This window comes from Myxocyprinus asiaticus, chromosome 8 (genome assembly GCF_019703515.2).
Source record: "Myxocyprinus asiaticus isolate MX2 ecotype Aquarium Trade chromosome 8, UBuf_Myxa_2, whole genome shotgun sequence".
NCBI lineage: Eukaryota > Metazoa > Chordata > Actinopteri > Cypriniformes > Catostomidae > Myxocyprinus > Myxocyprinus asiaticus.
This window is the reverse complement of record NC_059351.1, coordinates 44,348,175-44,366,146: the sequence shown is the minus strand read 5'-3', so window position 1 is coordinate 44,366,146 and position 17,972 is coordinate 44,348,175. Positions and strand designations below refer to the sequence as shown.

Here is a 17,972-nt window from a genome sequence, read left to right as displayed (position 1 = left end):
AAAACTTCATTTCCAGGTTTAATTTATATTTTGCCTTGTGTGTTTTTTGAATCCCACAATGTGGGTTTAGGTTCTCTCTTTTAATCTTTTAATGTAGTTTTGAGTGTGACTATAGTTTAAGGATGGTATACCTGTATGCTGGGTTGGAAATCTCAAGGATTAATAGTGGTATTGTCCTTAATACATGATGTGTTATCAGGGTTGGGGAGTAACGGAATACATGTAACGTGATTACATATTTAAAATACAAAATATATGTAACTGTATTCCACTACAGTTACAATTTAAATCATTGATATTTAGAATACAGTTACATTCAAAAAGTATTTTGATTACTGAAGAGATTACTTTGCATTTTATTGTCATTTGTCAGATGGAAAACATTTATACATATAAATGATGTGATCCAAAGTGCATTTGAACAGCGGTGAAACACTTTCTTATGATGTGTTACATTAATATGAACAGACAGATAAGTAAGTTTGAAGTAAGTTTGGAGCAGAAGAAATAGAAATAAACCTTGTGTAAATTGTCAGCTTTACGCTAAGCTAAAATGCTATTTCTAGCCATTTTACATGCACATGTTACCAGGCATGATCATATTTTTTTAACAAGAAAATTCACATTAGATCATAATTTCTTTTTTTCTAGTAAGACCTTTGATATTAGGGCAAAAATTGTATCCTTGCTCATAATTTTTGTATTGTTTTCCTGTAAAAATATCTAAAAATCCTTAAAACAAGATCAGTTTGATTAATCTTGTTTTAGAAGCAACACTGCATAAGATATTTAGGTTTTTCAGAGAATGTATTTTTAACATGTGTATTTTGTTTTACTGTACTGGCAGAGTTTTTATAGTCAAAACAAGTGAAAAAATCTACCAGTGCTGAAGAAGAAATCCAAAGTATTTAGAATACGTTACTGACCTTGAGTAATCTAACGGAATACGTTACAAATTACATTTTACAGCTTGTATTCTGTAATCTGTAGTGGAATACATTTCAAAAGTAACCCTTCCAACCCTGCGTGCTGTTCTGAAAGCAAAAAGAAACAAATGAAACACGGAATGTAGGCTGTCATCCGTGCAGACTGACCGGAGCAAAGTGGGTGCATTTACTCACGCGATTAACTGAACGTGAAGCGCTGCCGGCTCGTGATGCACAAATGGCTTGCACGTGCAGCACGAGTCTCGTCACATTTTAACTTTTTATTTAGCCTCCCATTCAGCTTATGAAAACACTGCGTGATCATGAGAAGGATTACATTAAGATGTAGATTGGAATGCAGGTGCGAACTGATATAAATAAAATAGTCTACTCCTCTCTCAACGTTGCTGGCATGCCAGTGATTACCCCCCACGTGCCAATGCTGGCACGAGTGCCATAGGTTGCTGACCCCTGGTATAGACCTACAGAGCTGAGATATTCTTTGTTTGTGTTTTGCAGGAGAAAGTCAAACACATCTGGGATGGCATAGTAAATCATGAGAGAATTTTCATTTCTGGGTGAACTATTCCTTTAAAAAAATTGTGAAAACATCTAAAACACTCAGTACTCAAAACCCTTATCTTCCACCATCTCTCTCTCACCTCTCCCACTAGCATCTCATATACAAGCACTCCAAGTCCCCACCAGTCCACTGCTCGTGTGTATGACGTGTCTGTCAGAACCTCTGGAGCCAGAAACTCTGGAGTTCCACAAAAAGTACTGGTCCGGTCCCCATAACCCATACCTGAGAAAGACAGGATGAGAAGACAAGAAGGTCTGACAAACATTCATGACAGACAAACAGACCTGCAATCAACATGTAGTGAACATGACCAAACGGATAGGGAGACAAAAGTAACACCTGGAAAATCACTGAAAGACAGAATGAGAGAGTGTACAGGTATAGTCATTACCTTCTTTACACAGTCCAAAGTCAGCGATCTTCACATAACCCTCTGTGTCGAGCAGCAAATTGTCCAATTTCAGATCTCTGAAGGAGAAATGACAAAAGTTATTTTACCCATTTCCAAAAGGACAGTTATACAAAGCCAGAACATGTGCACACAATTCTTAGCATACTCACCTGTACACAATCTTGTTGTCATGTAAAAACTCAAGTCCTAAAACCACACAAGCAGCATAGAACCTGAAAACACATGCGCACACACACACACACACACACACACAAATAAATCAATGGTAAAATGCACGTATACACACACAATAACTGTGCATAATACAAATGTATGGTTTCAAAACAAACAGACACATTTACATACACAGCCCGTGACTCAGTGAAGACGTCTGCGTGTATGTGCATCATAAGGTCGCCACCTGCCGTGTACTCCATGACAAAACACACATGTTCTGGAGTCTGGAAACAAGCAAACAGGTTCACGAGGAAAGGATGCCGCGCGCTGTTCACAGTGTCGAAAATACGCTTCTCACACATCAAACTGAGGGAAAGAAATTGGAAGCAAATTAGTCAGACTTCTTAAAACACCGAAAACAACAGTAAAAAAAAAAAAAAAAAAAAAAAAAAAAAACTAAATAAAGATTAAGTAAAACATTTTTTTTTAACTCTGTTATTTATCAGTTTATCTCTGTGCCCCTTTGTTTACCTTTCTACTTCATCTCTGGCCACAATGTCTCCTTTTTTCAGTGCTTTAATGGCATACATACTGCCTGACTTCTTATATTCTGCCAACAGCACCTGAGAGACACAGATATGATATATGAGACTGTAAGCGAGAAAAACATGCATTATAGATTTAGAGAAATATAAGATACAACCAATAAAAACAATAATAATTAAAAAAGCAATACTGAAAAGCAAAAGTGCAGGAAGATTCTAAAAGTCAGAGGAGGAGGGAGAGAGGAAGGAAGAAGTTAAAGGATCAAAGGTGTAGAGAAGGGATGTATTGAAAGGAATAACACAAAGATGAGGAAGGATGAAGATCACCTTTCCAAAATGGCCTCTGCCAAGAACAGCAATTAGCCGGAAATCCTGCAGGCTCAAAGCGGTCTTCTTTTGCTTACTGCACAAGCAAAAACAAAGACATTTACAATATATTAAATTGGCCTAAATCCAGTGACAATCATGTTGACATCTGTATACTGGGGATCTCTATAGCTGGGTATAACAATTTTTATGTGCATTTTGAAATTGCGCATAAGAAATCCTGAACGGTTTAAATGTAATGCGCTAGGCAGAGGTGGATTTTCCAGAGTTTTGCATTAGTTAAAATGTGCAATAAGGTGATGGAAACGGATTATTCACAAAACGATGATGCGTTTTGATCATTTGTGCATGTGTTATGAGTATGAGGTCCGACCTTGGCACACAATTCTTCGAACATAGCCCTGGAACTGTTTAAACCACAGCTGGTCATTAAAATGGGTCCTCACAATCTGTCAGAACAGTTTCGACATCGGGCGCTCCCAGGTATGCGGAGGTTGGTGGCATGTGGCATCGCAGCCATTTCAGCCCTTATTATATCAGGTATTACACTTATTCTGTGGTGTGTCCTGGCAGCATTTAGTAAAACGAGGTACAATTGCTCCAGTTCTGCAAATAAAGCTCTCCCCGAAGCAAGGAGGTCATTCAGCTGCTCCATCATGGCAAGGCGGCTCCCTTAAGACGTAGTGGATGGAAATGCGCAACTATTCGTATTTTCTTTAGTCTAATTTTTAGAGATGTGCTTAAAAAATACAAAACATTTCAATGGAAACCCAGCTTATGTATGTACATATGTAAAGTATACGTGTGTGTGTGTGTGTGTGTGTGTGTGTGTATGTGTGTGTGTGTGTGTGTGTGTGTACCTGCTCAGTGATTGTGTTCTGTTTGGTCGCTCAGGCGTGGTTAGGTCAGGAGGAGAGAGGGGCTCAGTGACCGGTTGTCGTTCCTGTACCAACCAGCACAGAGAGAGGGGAAGAATCAAAGACAAATAGGAGTGGCAACACAGAGAGGAGGAGTTACAGGAAAAAGAGGTGGGGTTACAGTGATAGGGGAGGAGTTACAGAGAGAGAGGAGGAGTTACAAAGATGAAGGTCGCAGTGAGAGGGGAGGAGTTTCAGATTGAGGGTAGGAGTCACAGAGACAGAGGAGGGGTTACAGAGAGAGGGGAGGGGTTACAGAGATACAAGTTACAGAAAGAAAGGTGAGGTTACAGAGAAAGGAGGAGTTCCAGAAAGAAAGGTGGGGTTACAGAGAGAGGAAAGGGGTTACAGAGAGAGGAGTTACAAAAAGAAAGGTGGAGTTACAGAAACAAAGGTGGGGTTAAAGAGAGAAGGGAGGGGTAACAGAGAGAAACGAAGGGATACAGAGAGAGTGGAGGGGTTATAAAGAGAGATGAAAAGTTATATAGTGAGAGGTGGGGTTACAAAGAGAGAAGAGGGGTTCCAGACAGAGGAGAGGGGTTCCAGAGAGAGAGGAGGGGATATGGAGAGAGGAGAGGAGTTACAGAAGGAGAGGAGGGGTTACAGAGAGAGAAGAGGGGTTCCAGACAGACAGATGGGGTTAAAGAGAGAGGAGGGGTTACAGAGAGATAGGAGGAGTTAAAGAGAGAGAGGTGGTTACAGACAGAGGGGAGGGGTTACAGAGAGAGGTGGGGTTACAGATAAAGGGGAGGGGTTACAGAGAGACAGGTGGGGTTACAGAAAACATCAGACCACAACAATTTCCCTGGATGCCCTTCTCTCCATTGTTAAATATCTATTAACACGTTGTTTTTTTATTCTAGACAAGTCTTTCCCACATACCATGTTTTTATTACTTACCGGGGTGTGCGCGTCTGTGACATCTTGCCGGATTTCCACCTTTGTGGGAGAGTCACAGTCTAAACTCAACTTCTCCACTGATATATCTCTGTAACACACAAGTCCACATTCCACCTTGTTTGTCATGAGGGCATGACCCAGTACATTCAGATTCACACTCATTTCACATGACAATTACACACTTGGATGCAGCAATCACACCTGTGACTATGAGTGTGTTATATAATTCTGAATTCTATGGCATCGTAAGTGAACATTCCTTAGCTTAAGAAATTCTAGTTTATGTTATACATTTTCATGTTATATAAGGTGTCACAGACAGTTTTCTTTTAACTATTTTTAAATAGGATTACAATTAATTGACTTTTGCTTGAACATGCTAATCGTGAATTAATCTAAACCCTGAAGAAACCCAAATGAGCATAAATTCTAATTCATGAAGAAATGTCGAGGATTAGACTATGAAAAGATTACATGACAGGCAAGTGTGTGTGTGTGTGTGTATGTGTGTATCATTTACCCTGTCTGTACAGTGTGTGCATGAGGGCTGTAGGTTCCTGTGTTGTTGACAGTTGGTATGGCATTCCTAAGTAATCTCACCCATGTGCCGATATCAACATTCATCTGTCGAGCTCGCAAGAACGCTTTACCTGCAGATGACCAGATACACACATATAGAGAAGAGATTTTTTCTAGCAATGACCACTAAAGAGCACTAAATACCACTGTTTGTACATGGCCTCTGGATAAATCAATAGATCAACTAATTTCTAACCAGATAGAAAAAAAAAAAAAACCCTCTCTCGGTCTCTTACCCTGCTGCTTAGAGAAAACTTTCTTCTGTCGTTTTAGTCGTGGAACCCTCTCAATCACAGGGTTAAAGAATGTGACCTGATGCAGACAGACAGCATGTCACACATTTCATTGGTGGCCAGTGGTGACAAAGACTTTATACTGATGTGGTCTGAGTGTGATACTGTCTGTGTGCAACCTCGGCAAGTAGAAGTGATTCTTGTACACAAAAAAACATATTTTTGAGTGTGTGTTTGTGTGTGTGTACCTCTGCCAACAGCAGACCCTGTGGTTCCAGCTCGAGTTGGACTCTGTGTTTCTGGTTGTCCAGGAAATCCTCCAGCTTCAGAAATTTCAACGCACACAGAGAGCGGTAGTCTTTCCAGTACACTGCGATCTCCATCTCTCTGGACTGCAAATACAAACAATCAGGTATTAGAGAGTTTATATTTCACAGTTCTACTTCAGCACAGATTTATTCTTAGTTTCAGAAAGAATCACTTTGAGAGTGTACTAGAAACAAATAATTGTACAGAGATCAATTATCCAGAACTATCCGTTTCATAATGCCTTTTTCCCACAAACAAAAATAGCAATGGCATGTGTGATTGCTAAAGTAAACTGAAATGCTCCAGTCACAATTCATGTCACTGATGTTGCACTAGGGTTTACAACAACAAAAAGAGCTTTGATAGTTGCAGTATATTGATTGAAGCTTTAATTAATGAAACTTCTAATCTGTGTTAATCTAATATAAACACTGATCTGAACTCACTCTCTCCAGCTCTATGGTGAAGGTCTGATCCCAGCCCTGTTCTCCAACCGTCTTCCACGCCGTCTGACCCACGACCGAGTTATCTAGCTTCAGCACTGCGCTCACCTCCGCTGCACACACAAAGACATATATTTGTGAGAACATGAAAATAAAAATTTGTATTACAGACAAATAGTAGATTTTTACATTTTCTTAAAGAGACAGTTCACCCAAATGTTAATTCTGTCATCAATTACTCACCCTCTTGCCATCCCAGATGTGTATGACATGCTTTCTTCTGCTGATCACGAACGAAGATTTTTAAAAGAATATCTCAGCTCTGTTGGTCCTCACAATGCAAGTGAATGGTGACCGAAACTCAGAAGGTCCAAAAAGACATAAAGGCAGCATAAAAGTAATCCATACAACTCCAGTAGTTAATTCCATGTCTTCAGAAGCGATATGTTAGTTGTGGGTGAGAAACAGATCAATATTTCAGTCCTTTTTTACTATAAATCTCCACCTTTGACCAGCCCCAACCAGTTGGTGGCTGAATGTGAAAGTCACTTCCACACCAGAATGTTGAAATGAAAGTGTAGGTTTGCAGTAAAAAAGGACTTAAAAATTGATCTGTTTCTCACCCACACCTATTATATCACTTCTGAAGATATGGATTTAACCACTTGAGTCTTGTGGATTACTTTTATGCTGCCTTTATGTCCTTTTTGGACCCATCACTTGCACTGTGAGGGCCAACAGATCTGAGATATTCTTCTAAAAATCTATATTTATGTTCTGCAGAAGAAAGAAAGTGAAACACATCTGGGATGGCATGAGGGCGAGTAAATGATGAGAGAATATTGTGAGTGGTACTTGTCCGTTCAAAATGTTCTGCCAAAATGCTAGGGTGTTGTGGGTGATTGCCAGGACATTGCTCTGCAGTTGTGTAATTGTTCTAAATGTTTTTTAGCACGTTTAGCTAAGTGTGTTTGCTACGTGTTTTGAGTGGTTTCTATGGTGTTGTTAGGTGGATGCTAGGTTGTGCTGGGACAAGAGGCCACTACCAAGTCTCTATTATGTGGGCTCTTCTTCAATTTAAGTCTTTAAACTTTTTGTCCGTTTTCATTGTCCACCAGGTGAAAATTGTAAGTCTGATTGCTTAGAAAAGTAATAGAACAACTCTCCTCAACAAGTTGCACAATTTGAAGCAGCATTAATGTTAATAGCACAAACGGTGCAGGACGAGTTACTCTACAAAATGTAATACTTTAATAAAAAGAACTTTCTTAAAATCCCTGACCATCCATATGAGTGATAGTAACGTGCCTTTTGCCTTAAGCCCAGCATGGCCACGTTGAATATTAAAACATACCACACGCAAGTATTTTTTGCACTGATCGTGCTACACCCCAAATGTTATAAGCTCTAATGCGCAGCAGTCTGTTCTGTTAAATGCAAAAGCTGTCATCACATTTGACAGACCAAACAGATTAAATTTAGTTACATCAAAACTGACACATCAGCACTGACAAACCACAATAAGATTGTGACATCCACAACAAACTTAAAGCAATAGTTCATCCCAGATGTGTATGACTTTCTTTCTACTGCAGAACTCGCATTAATATTTTTAGCTTTGCAGGTCCATAAAATGCAAGTGAATGGTGACTAAAACTTTGAAGCTTCAAAAACCACATAAAGGCAGCATAAAAGTAATCTATTAGACTTCAGTGGTTTATTCCATGTCTTTTGATGCGATCTAAATGGTTTTACATCTTGCTATTACACTGTACATCTTGCTATTACAGTCTCTAGGCGCGATCATGATTTCAAGCTCGATTGCACTTCCTAGCGCTTGAAGCATGCACATAGTGCTAGATGGTGCTAGGAAGAGTAATCGAGCTTGAAATCATGATCACCAAAAGACTGCTGATGTTCGGGCTGCTCAATTATGGCAAAAATCATAATCATGATTATTTTGGTCAATATTGAGACTCATTGCCTTTGGAAACATCATGCATTTGTTGAACTTTATTAAAAAAAAAAAAAAAAAAAAAACAGTGGATTTCCTTGAACTTGAAATGTAAACTGCACTGGGTAGGGGAGGAGGCTATTGTCATATGATAATTATTTTACGTTGCGTATGGTAGTCAAATAAATGAAAGCATCCATCGGCATCATTTACAGTAGGGATGCTCACACTTCTATGGAATGAGATCTACTTTTCCATCATGATATTGCAGCAATATCTACCATGTACAATAAAGGCTATACATTATCACAATACTAACATTTAAGTAGTCGGTAGTGAAATTTGACGATTCTCAATACCAGCTTCAATGCCACAAGAAATAATAACACTAACAAATATGTTAATTATGGAAGAATGGTTTCAAGTTCTTAAGTAATTAAAGACTAGTAAACAGTCAGTAATAAAATAACAATAAAAACAGCAATGAATAGAAATAGATTAAAAATAATAGAACAAAAAATCCAAATTAAGAAAATTTAGTGCTTTTTTTAACAGCTTTAAAAGTTTTTAACAGCAGTAGACCAAGTATTCAAGTAAACATTCAGAATGAAATGCAACATAAAACTGCTACTGGTCTTCACTGTATGATTATAATACATTAATACTTTTTAAAGCTACTAAAGTTACTCAGTCAAGAGCAGAGGGTGGTTTCTCATTTTCTTATTATGGTTGTTTGATTATTATGATGACACTAGACAGCAGCAGGTCTATTAGTTTACAGTACATTTAGACTTACAAGTCCGACATTTTGATAAAAATTTGATACAATTTTCTCCACTGTTTACGTTCACTTTAGACACCACTCTCTGTGTTTACATGAATAACTCACCAAGATGGAATTTTGAAATGTATTTGACCATTCAGGCACGCATTAGCATGAGCATGTTCAACACACACACACATACGCCACCTGTCAATCAAACAGGGTTACTAGATCACTAAAGAATTATAAAATTACGTGCTCTGGATTACTTTCATCAGCAGAATATGAACATTCTAATAAGTGACACAGGCCTAGGCTATCACAAATATAGCCTGTTATGTTTTCGTTATTGACGTTTTAATCAGTCTGCTTGTCCGATCTGGTAAGTAAAATTCTCTTTTACTTGCCCCTTCTAAAATCCACTTGTCCCGGACAAGCGGTAATGTCTGTATTCAACATTCTCCAATAATGTTTTTCTTCTGCTGTATAATATCTCCTAAAATAAATGTACAATATTTTAAAGGAGTTTGAGATATTATTTTGGAAAACAAGCCAAAAAAAGACTAATCAAATATGTATTTTGTTGCAGTGTATAATGGGCAAAGTCTACACTCTCTCACCTATATGTTCACTTCGATCCATCTTTAACTCACAAAAAACAAACATTCTTTTCTTAAGAGCTGTGTATTGTCGATTTTCTTCATTATAAAGATACACACTGTGACACATATATTATTATTCACTGTGTCGTGTGCCATCACGTTATAATCTAGCTGCAGCAAATGAGTGAGGAGCGTCCCTGCGTCAGAGTGTTTTAATCTCTTCCCCGGTCACTTCACATATCTCACAAACGCGGCGCTGACCACACAGAGAAATGCCAGTTTCGGAGTTTATTTTCATAACCCACTTTCTTATTATTTGAACTTTATTAAAGTACGATTTAAAGATATAAAGCTGGTGTGTTTCACTGCAAAATGGAATACGGCACAATAATCGTTCTATCCCGATTATCTTATCATAATCGTTGGAAGCCAAAATCGTAATTGAAAATAAAACTGTATTAATCGCCCAGCCCTAGCTCATGTCAACATTTACAGTGAAAAAGGAGATTCATTTTGGTCTGTTCTCATCCGAAGTCAACTGGATTGCTTCTGAAGACATGGATTAAACCACAGGAGTCATATGGATTACATTTATGCTGCATTTATGTGCTTTTTGGAGCAAAGTTTTGGTCACTATTCACTTGCATTGTGAGGACCAACAGAGCTGAGATATTCCTCTAAAAATCTTCGTTTATGTTCAGCAGAAGAAAGAAAGTCATACACATCTGGGATGGCATGAGGGTGAGTAAATGAGAGATTTTTCATTTTTGGGTGAACTATTCCTTTAACACACACACACTCACAGGAGAGATCATCTGTTTTGGGGGGTGTTTTTCCGCTAACACTGCCGCTGCGACTGTACAGGCCTTTTCCACTCCACATAAAGAACCGTCCCTCTCCAGGACTGTAGCACGGCAAAACAACCTGGCTGCCTCGGGAACGCCCGGGAACCACCTCCAACACACCCATGCAGCCCAGCAGCGTCACCTGAAGAGTGCCTTCACACACACACACAGACACACAGACACACAGACAAAATCAGAATTTGCAAGCCTATATCTAACAATTCTAAAATGTCTTATTCAAACCAGTATTTGACGATTTACTTCTGCCATGATTGCTAGAAAATGTACACAAACATCTTTAAAAAAAAAAAAAAAAAAAAACCCTACTGCCTGCTTTCTGTGGGTGGTACTAGTGCAGAAAGTGTTTGGAGAGTAATGCGTAATCTATCAAAAGCCTAATTTAGGTGTGTTTATTTGTTTCAAATACCCACTGCATAGCACTTTTTCAGTACATTTCGTATCTGGTTTAACTAACTGTGGGTGCTTACTGAATAAAAGTTTCACAAACTGTGAATTCACCCCTAAATAAATTCTACATCAACAAAGAGGTAGAAATACCAGTTTTTGAATACCAGTGAGGGGAGAAGGCTTGGAGAGGGTGCTGTACTGGTTATGCACGTAGGGGGCGCTGTGGCGGGAGCTGAATGCAGGTGATGAGGCTAACACCAGCTCCTCTTTAATCACAGAAGCTTTGGGATGATCTTCAGGAAGTTCTGCTAACCGTCTGTCTAATGAATCTCTCAACAGATCCAACCTCTGAGATGACTCGCTCAGACGACACTGAGCCTGAAGTGAGAGAGACAGGAGGTGAGAGGTCAGATAGAATGGCTCTGTTCCAAAAACCTAGCTGCCTTTTGCATTTTAAGGCATCACAGGCATGATCCCGGAAATAAAAGCTGTTCCAAAAAATGGATGTGAATTAGACATTTCGGTGTGAATGCAGCCAATTAGACCTGCTGTTGTCTACCATGTCTTTAATATTAATCAAACAACAATAATAAATAAAATAAACCAACTCACTACTCCTAATTGATTTGTTTATTTTATTACTTACCATTTACTTGAATAATGAAAGGTTTATTTAATTAAGAAATGCTTGAAAAAGACATGCCATTTTTTTTATTTGTTAAGATTTATATTAATATATAACTTTTTTTTAATAAAAGGGTGTGTTCAGTAATGTTTTTACTGTGGTATCACAATCAATCAATTCCACTGTTATTGGTATCGACCACTGAAGTTTTGGAATCCTGATAGCCCAAGTAGGCAGCAAGTCTTTTGGAATAGCGCAACAGATGCTAAAAAAGCAGCGAGAAATGTCGCTACAGTCAAAGACCTCCGTCTAGAACTTGTTAACATAGACCAATAATTTCAAAAATAGCACAGACGGATCCAAGAAAACATCCTTTTTGAACGCTGCCTGTGTAGGCAGCAGAGAGCAAGCAGCTCACTAGATTTTGGAACAGAGCCAGCATGTCAATAGTGTATGGCTTTGATTTCCTGTACTTTAATAACCTCCGACTGCGTGTAAATGTATGTGTGGGGAGATGTATTTTTTTTTTACCTCTGACATGGCCTTCTTGTCTTGTACTTTACTGGCTCCCAGCAGTCTAAGGACGTTTTTAGCTCCTTCAGCGACAGCGTGCTCTACACGGTAATGATGCCTGAGCTCCTCAATCCGGAGCTCCATACCACACGGGTCAGGCTTTCCTGAAGAGACGCAAACACACAGATTGGGCTATCAATATCAGGGATATCACACAGTGAATTACACAAGATATAAAGCTCAATGTTGCCTGCAGTATAGGCGAGGACTGAGGTCAGAGCCATTTTAGCACAACATTTTGGTAAATATTGCTGTTTATTACTATGTATTGTTATACTGGTGCATATAAATGACAATTATTAAATTTCATTCTTCCATGTGCACATTTTGTGAAAAACAGTGAGAAAACATGCCATGATTATTTTAAATTAGATTTCAGAATTTCATTTCTTGCATTAAATATTTTACTTTACTTTCTTTCTTTGTTTTAAGTCCCCCTTTTAGGCAATTTCAGAGCAAATTTCAAGAAATTATTTCTTTGCAATGTCAGCCAGCCGTAACTGAATGGATGCATAATAATGAATCAAGAATTAGAAAAAAAAAAAATTCAAATAGTTTTAGATGAAGTACAGCATGTCACACTGTAGGAACTTAATGTCAACTACCCGTTAAAGGGTTAATTCACCCAAAAATGAAAATTCTCTCATTATTAGCTCACCCTCATGCCATTGCTGATGAAAGATGTGTTCTTTCATCTGCTGCACAGAAATGAAGATTTTTAGAAGGATATCTCAGCTCTGTAGGTCCATACAATGCAAATGAATGGGTGCCAATATTTTGAAGCTCCAAAATTCACCATAGGACCACATTAAAATACTCCAGATAACTCTGGTGGTTAAATCCATGACTTCTGAATATGACAAGTGTGGGTGGGAAACCAAATCAATATTTAAGTCATTTCCCTTCACTTTCACTTTCTCATTCTTCGGTTTTTGATGATTCACATTCTTCATGCATATCGCCCCCTACTTGGCAGGGAGGAGAATTTATGATAAAAAAATGACTTAAATATTGATCCGTTTCTTAACCACACCTGTCATATTGCTTTAGACGTTACGGATTTAACCACTAGTCATATTTTGGAGCTTCAAAATTTTGGCACCCATTCACTTGCATTGTGAGGACATACAGAGTGGAAATATTTTTCTAAAAATGTTTCTTCTGTTCTGCAGAAGAAAGTCATACACATCTGTCATACACATCTTTGTGAGTAAATCATGAGAGAATTTCAATTTTTGGGTGAACTATCCCTTTAACTGCAATAAAACAGAATCAAATGAGACCCCAAAACAGATGCTATATCAAAGATACATTTGGAGGCTAAATCGGGTCATGTGACGTGACTTTAAAGAGGACGAGAGATGATGTCGGATTAGGATTGCAAGCTTTCATATAGTAATTACTATACTTATGCAAACTGGGGAAATTGATTGTAGATATTAAAAAAAAAAAAAAAAAAAAAAAAAAAAAATCAACGGAGGTCTTCCACGCTTCCAGCTACAGAGTTTTAGAAATAAGAGGATTATTAGGGATAAAAACTGAAAGATTAAGATGCTGTGGAGTTATATTATTCTGCCAAACCATCAAAAACATTGACATGGTGTTCAGGGATTATATAAACATTTCTATTCGTCTGTTTAGTTCTGATTGAAATACCAGCAGTTCAAAGCATTCAAGTCAATAAACTAAACCATCCAGAGGTACAGGGGATATTCTGTTAAAAAATAAATAAATAATAAAAAAAAACCTTTCTCCAGGTCTTCAGAAAGAGACAAGACTCTTCAGAAAGAGGCGAGACTACAGGCTGTGTTTGCCATTCAAATTTCCATAGGGCAGATAGTGTGCTTGCTTGGGCTAGCATGTGTTCGAGTGAAAGAAACATACATTTCAGATTAAATACAATTTAAGCTCCATTGACATCTTCTGGTGCCTAATGTTGATTACCACAGAAAATTCATCCTTTTAGTCTGTAAAAATATCACCTTTTAGCTTTCTGCAACTCACCTATATAGTTGCGATAAAGCTTCCAATCTTCCATTTGACTGGATTTGCATCTGATTTGATTAAAGGTGCACTCAGTAACTTTTTGTGTCATCTTGGACTTGCAGTGACACCTAGTGGTGTGGATGCAGCATCATTTAAAATCAATAGTTTTCAGTTACAGATACCATTGTAGAAATTCACTATTTACAAACAGCCATGATTAATTTAATCCAAGGTTGAAAGCGAGTAGTACTCAGCTGCTCATGCGATTCTATAATGGCAGCTCCCATTAAGGCGCCCCTCCCCAATGTAGAATAAAAGAGCTTTTATAAGGTTACTGAAATGACTAGAGTCCTCATCTCATGCGAGTGCTCCTGGTTTTATACATACGTTTCAAAAACTTTTTAATGGGGAAAAAAATTACTGAGTGCACCTTTAACTACAGTAGCAACATTTCTGTTTCGGTGGCAGATGGGGGGAGTGTCCGGAGAACCTGTTTGAAAACAGTCCTTATTTTTTGCAATCCTGCAGAAATTACACACTTCAGAAAGACTGCTTGAGCGAGAGGGAAAATGGGAATTAAATGAATGGGTAAAGAATGATAGATAAAGAGAGAGAAAAAGAAAGAGGTATGAAGAGTGAGAAGGATTAACTGTGGAGGTTTTTATGTCCAAATAAGGCATTGAACTGAATACCAGTACCCCCTATAAAATTATTTAGAAACAGACTGTAGGGGAAGGTATATAATGTGTGCGTTTATGCAGAGGTATTAAAGAATGTGTGCTTTCTATGCCCCTATGAGCCTGTAACATTTCTTTGTCATATGATACTGCCATTGGTCTTTATTTGAATAATGAGGTCATAAAGTAAAATGACTTTAAAAGCATGTAAGGTTGAAAAGTGCTGTATGTGTGGAGACAGACAGAAAGAAGAGTAAGGGACAGAGGAAGAGAGTGAAAGAGCTGACCAGCATCAGCCTGACCCCATGTGTGTGTGATTTAATCAAACAATGCTTCAGATATTTATTGGCCACCAGACTGCACAAGCATATGGCACACCCCAAACACACCCTGCAAACACACACCACTTGTCGTCTAGGATCTAGGTGGTTATTGATATGTTTATTTCTCTGCTCATTTATGTAATAGGACTCTAAGCAAAAACACTGTAGTGAACAGTATGGCTGGCAAATGCAGATTAAACAAATTATATGAATATTTTTCAAACTTTTGACAATATTCAAGCTATATATCTAAATTAGGGCTGTCGCTTTAACTCGCTTATTCAGTGTGATTCATTATATAAAAAATTATGTGTAAAAAAATTTTTTTTAATAATAATCATGTCCCCCTGACCGTAATATGTAATATTTCTACCATCGGAGCAATTTAAGCTTGAAGTACCACCTGTTTTCAGCAGGGGGCAGAAAGCGACACTCCATCTGTACAGGCAATGCGCAGCTGTACAGACAACAAACCACATTCAGCACAAAATGAGATGGCATTCTTGTGTTCAAACACAGCTGCATGGAGCACAATTCCGAATGCTAGGATCTCGAGACAAGTTTTATACGTTTCAAACTATGTTTAACTTGACACAGCGACCTAAAAACGCTGTGTTTATGATGCTACATAACCAAAGAGAGATGCACCAAAAGCATCCGTCTGACACGTGGTTATCGATGCGTTCTTAGAAAAGCCCCTACAATAAATCTACTTCGGACAGATGGACAAATTAAATTGCAAAATGGATTGTTGTAGGTCAATGATAGGCTTATGTGGGTTTACAATTGCCTTCTAAAGCCACTTAATAATGCTTTAATCGCCTGCCACAATAATGTAATGCATTTTAATTATCTGAATTATTATTTGTATAATATATATTTATAATTCTTTAAATAAAACTATTTATAATTATTGTATCATTTTATATTTAATTATTGTTATTCGAGGGGCTTTCACAGGAAATATTTATATATGCAATTATATATGTAATTGTGATTAATTAATCTGCATAACATATAAATATTTTGATTACATTTTAAACAATTGACAGCCCTAATATACATTTTTATATATTTGGTTTGAAATGGCTTTCAATTATAGAAACCATCATTTTGACCAAACAGCCTTTATATGCAAAGTATATTAAAATGTTTAATGCAATAAGACATTTTAAAATTATATATTATATTTTTACTAAATAATAATAAAGAATGATATTTAATCATTTGTTTATATGCACCAATATGACAACAGAACGAAATAAAAATTATTTACATTTTTGAGTAATGACAAAAACAAATGCTTGAATCAAAGTGATGTTTTGATTCACTGAAATGGACCGTTTGAACTGATTCACAGAAATGAAAACCAACTTACTAACTCTAATGCCGTTTTTGCTACTGAATATTTGCAACTGAGGTTATCGCGAAATCATCGCGAATACATTATGAATATTTAATATATATTACCCAGCCCCAGTGAACACACACTCACTAAGCCATACCCAGTGAATCATCATTGTGTTCATAGGCTTGTACTGCTTTCCGAATCTGCATGCGGATGATGTCAATCTTCGTCTTACTGTCCTGCAGCATCTGCTGCGCGGTCTGCAACATCTTCTTATCCTGCACAGACACAAGCATCATTGATGTCATTACTTACATAAGTAAACATCTCATTTCCATTGACAGACTGTGTGTATTTACCTTGGTGGAGCCGTTGGCATAGATGGGAATCATATTTTCAGCACCTTGTTTCACTTTTAGCTCAATGTTTAGCTGCCTTTCCAGCGCAGCAATTCTATCGTTATGCGCTGATGACCGGCTCTCTGTTCCCGGAGACTGAGGAGGTTCATCTAGAACAAAAAAAGTGAAAGATTACGGTTAATACAAATCTCTTTTGGCAGAAACGGCCCTTTTGGGAGATTAGATGTATTATAATGGCTAATATCTTAGTAGGGGTAGCTGGTTCTACTGTAACTAAATTTTTGGATGACCTGTGACTTTTGTGTGAATGTCTACATAGTTGCTGAGGGACTTAAAGAAATAGTTCACCGAAAAATAAAAATTCTCTCATCATTTACTCACCCTTATGCCATCCTAGATGTGTATGACTTTCTTTTATCTTCTGAACTCAAATGAAGATTTTTAGAAGAATTTCTCTTTTGATTCATCTCTTGTGGTTCATACAATGCAAGTGAATGGGTGCCAACATTTTTAAACTCCAAAAATTACATAGGTCAGCAATAAAGTGTTCCCAAAGACTCCAGTGGTTAAATCAACATCTCCAGAAGCGATAGGTGTGGCTGAGAAACAGATCAATATTTAAGTCCTTTTTTACTATAAATTCTCCTGCATGCTCAGTCAATCTCAACTTTCACTTTCACATTCTTTTTCTTATGTTTTTGGTGATTCACATTCTTTGTGCATATAGCCTCCTACTGGGCAGGGAGAAGAATTTCACGCAAAAAAGAATTTGAATATTGATCTGTTTCTCATATCACTTCTGAAGGTATTTATTAAAACACTGGAGTTGTATGGATTACTTTTATGCAGCCTTTATGTGCTTTTTGAAGCGCCAAAATTTTGGCCACCATTCTTTTGCATTGTTTGGACCTACAGAGCTGAAATATTCTTCTAAAAATCATACTTTGTGTTCTGCAGAAGGAAGTAAGTCAAATACATATGGGATGGCATGAGGGTGTGTAAATGATGAGAGAATTTTCATTTTTGGGTGAACTATTCCTTTAAGAATGGAACTTACAAAATGTTAAATAAAAAAGACATGAATAATTTATATTTCAGTCATTTATATTTGATATCTGAGCCATTAAATGTAATTGTTCTTGTTGGATTTAAATATTTATGATATTGGAACAGCATTTT

At 37.5% G+C, this 17,972-nt stretch overlaps 1 protein-coding gene across 4 annotated transcripts in view; it reads right to left on the bottom strand.

Annotated features, from left to right (window-relative positions):
• Positions 1 to 17,972, bottom strand: part of LOC127444873 (serine/threonine-protein kinase N1-like) — a 69,831-nt gene that overhangs the window by 3,183 nt on the left and 48,676 nt on the right. For 3 of the 4 annotated variants that reach the window (XM_051704473.1, XM_051704471.1, XM_051704472.1), the window contains exons 3-19: positions 16,794 to 16,942; positions 16,592 to 16,712; positions 12,059 to 12,204; positions 11,067 to 11,280; positions 10,453 to 10,647; positions 6,334 to 6,443; positions 5,827 to 5,970; positions 5,582 to 5,657; positions 5,287 to 5,416; positions 4,767 to 4,854; positions 3,810 to 3,892; positions 2,950 to 3,025; positions 2,609 to 2,700; positions 2,267 to 2,443; positions 2,071 to 2,133; positions 1,901 to 1,977; positions 1,589 to 1,731 (exon numbers count right to left, since the gene is read on the bottom strand). In XM_051704473.1, the coding sequence (XP_051560433.1) occupies positions 1,589 to 1,731; positions 1,901 to 1,977; positions 2,071 to 2,133; positions 2,267 to 2,443; positions 2,609 to 2,700; positions 2,950 to 3,025; positions 3,810 to 3,892; positions 4,767 to 4,854; positions 5,287 to 5,416; positions 5,582 to 5,657; positions 5,827 to 5,970; positions 6,334 to 6,443; positions 10,453 to 10,647; positions 11,067 to 11,280; positions 12,059 to 12,204; positions 16,592 to 16,712; positions 16,794 to 16,942 (2,084 nt within the window). Of the gene's footprint in view, positions 1 to 1,588; positions 1,732 to 1,900; positions 1,978 to 2,070; positions 2,134 to 2,266; positions 2,444 to 2,608; positions 2,701 to 2,949; positions 3,026 to 3,809; positions 3,893 to 4,766; positions 4,855 to 5,286; positions 5,417 to 5,581; positions 5,658 to 5,826; positions 5,971 to 6,333; positions 6,444 to 10,452; positions 10,648 to 11,066; positions 11,281 to 12,058; positions 12,205 to 16,581; positions 16,713 to 16,793; positions 16,943 to 17,972 lie in introns of all 4 variants that reach the window. The other variant, XM_051704474.1, reaches the window with a different exon arrangement.